The 2,201-nt window shown below is 66.1% G+C and overlaps 1 protein-coding gene across 1 annotated transcript; it reads left to right on the top strand.

The window, feature by feature from the left end:
- The first annotated feature begins 209 nt into the window (after positions 1-209).
- Positions 210-668, top strand: LOC138373338 (MAGE-like protein 2). The gene has a single exon (XM_069339534.1). It carries the CDS (start codon positions 210-212, stop codon positions 666-668), a length of 459 nt encoding a protein of 152 aa, XP_069195635.1.
- The last annotated feature ends 1,533 nt before the right edge of the window (positions 669-2,201 follow it).

The raw sequence follows: 2,201 nt of genomic DNA, 5'->3' as shown, positions 1-2,201 counted from the left end.
TCCCCTCCAGGGTCGCCTGTGGTGCATGAGGGCCCTCCAGGGGTCACCTGTGGGGCATGAGGGCCCTCCAGGGGTCACCTGTGGACCGTGAAGGCCCTCCAGGGTCACCTGTGGGGCATGAGAGCCCTCCAGGGGTCACCTGTGGGTCATGAGGGCCCTCCAGGGGTCCCCTGTGGGCCGTGAAGGCCCTCCAGGGTCACCTGTGGGGCATGAGGGCCCCTCCAGGGTCACCGGTGGTGCATGAGGGCCCTCCAAGGTCACCTGTGGTGAATGAGGGCCCTCCAGGGTCACGTGTGGTGCATGACGGCCCTAGAGGGTCACCTGTGGTGCATGAGGGCCCTCCAGGGTCACGTGTGGTGCATGAGGGCCCTCCAGGGTCACCAGTGGGGCGTGAGGGTCCTCCAGAGTCACCTGTGGTGCGTGAGGGCCCTCCAGGGTCACCTGTGGGGCGTGAGAGCCCTCCAGGGTCACCTGTGGGGCGTGAGGCCCCTCCAGGGTCACCTGTGGTGCATGACGGCCCTCAAGGGTCAACTGTTGTGCATAAGGGCCCTCAAGGGTTACCTGTGGTGCATAAGGAGCCCCGTCCAGGGTCACCTGTGTTGTATGATGGCCCTCCAGGGTCACCTGTGGGGTGTGAGGCCCCTTCAGGGGTCACCTGTGGTGCATGAGGGCCCTCCAAGGTCACCTGTGGTGCATGAGGGCCCTCCGGGGGTCACGTGTGGGGTGTGAGGAACCTTCAGGGGTCACCTGTGGTGCATGAGGGCCCCTCCAGGGTCACCTGTGGTGCATGAGGGGCCCCCTCCAGGGTCACCTGTGGTGCATGAAGGCCCCTTCAGGGCTACCTGTGGTGCATGAGGGCTCCTCCAGCGTCACCTGTGGTGCATGAGGGCCCCCTCCAGGGTTACCTGTGGGGAGTGAGGGCCCCCTCCAGGGTCACCTGTGGGGCGTGAGGGCCCCCTCCAGGGTCACCTGTGGGGCGTGAGGGCCCTTTAGAGGTCAACTGTGGTGCGTGAGGGCCGTCCAAGGGTCACCTGTGGTGCGTGAGGAGCCTCCAATGGTCTCCTGTGGTGCGCGAGGGCCCTCCAGGGTCACTTGTGGGGCGTGAGGTCCCTCCAGGGTCACCTGTGGGGCATGAGGGCCCTCCAGGGTCACCTATGGGGCGTGAGGGCCATCCAGGGTCTCCAGTGGTGCATGACGGCCCTCCAGGGTCACCTGTGGGGAATGAGGGCCCTCCAGGGTCACCTGTGGTGCATAAGGGCCCTGCAGGGGTCACTTGTGGTGCGTGAGGGCCCTCCAGGGTCACCTGTGGGGCATGAGGGCCCTTCAACGTCACCTGTGTGGCGTGAGGGCCCTCCAGGTGTCACCTGTGGGGCGTGAGGGCCATCCAGGTGTCACCTTTTGGGCATGAAAGCCCTCCAGGGGTTACATTTGGGGCATGAGGGCCCTCCAGGGTCACCTGTGGTGCATGAGGGCCCCGTCCAGGGTCACTTGTGGTGAATGAGGGCCCTCTAGGGGGCACTTGTGGGGTGTGAGGCCCCTTCAGGGGTCACCTGTGGTGCATGAGGGCTCCTCCAGGGTCGCCTGTGGTGCATGAGGGCTCCAGGGTCACCTGTGGCGCGTGAGGGCCCTCCAGGGTCAGCTGTGGTGCATGAGGGCCCTCCAGGGTCACCTGTGGTGCATGAGGGCCCTCCAGGGTCACGTGTGGTGTATGAGGGCCATAGAGGGTCACCTTTGGTGCATGGGGGCCCTCCAGGGTCACCTGTGGTGCGTGAGGGCCCTCCAGGGTCACCTGTGGGGCGTGAGGGCCCCCCAGAGTCACCTGTGGTACGTGAGAGTCCTCTAGGGTCACCTGTGAGGGCCCTCCAGGATCACCTGTGGTGCCTGAGGGGCCCTCCAGCTTCACCTGTGTAGCATGAGAGGCCTCCAGGGGTCACCTGTGGTGTGTGAGGGGCCCTCCAGGGTCACCTGTGGTGAATGAAGGGCCTTCAGGGTCACTTCTGGTGCGTGAGGGCCCCTCCAGGGTCACGTGTGGTACATGTCGGCCCTCCAGGGTCACCTGTGGGGCGTGAGGGGCCTCCAGGGGTCACCTGTGGTGCATGAGGGGCCTCTAGGGTCACCTGTGGTGCATGAGGTGGCCCTCCAGGATCAACTGTAGGGCGTGAGGGCCCTCCAGGGTCACCTGTGTGGCGTAAGGGCCATCC

The sequence above is a fragment of the Procambarus clarkii genome, chromosome 42 (assembly GCF_040958095.1).
Source record: "Procambarus clarkii isolate CNS0578487 chromosome 42, FALCON_Pclarkii_2.0, whole genome shotgun sequence".
Lineage (NCBI taxonomy): Eukaryota > Metazoa > Arthropoda > Malacostraca > Decapoda > Cambaridae > Procambarus > Procambarus clarkii.
This window is presented reverse-complemented; position numbering and strand designations above follow the sequence as displayed.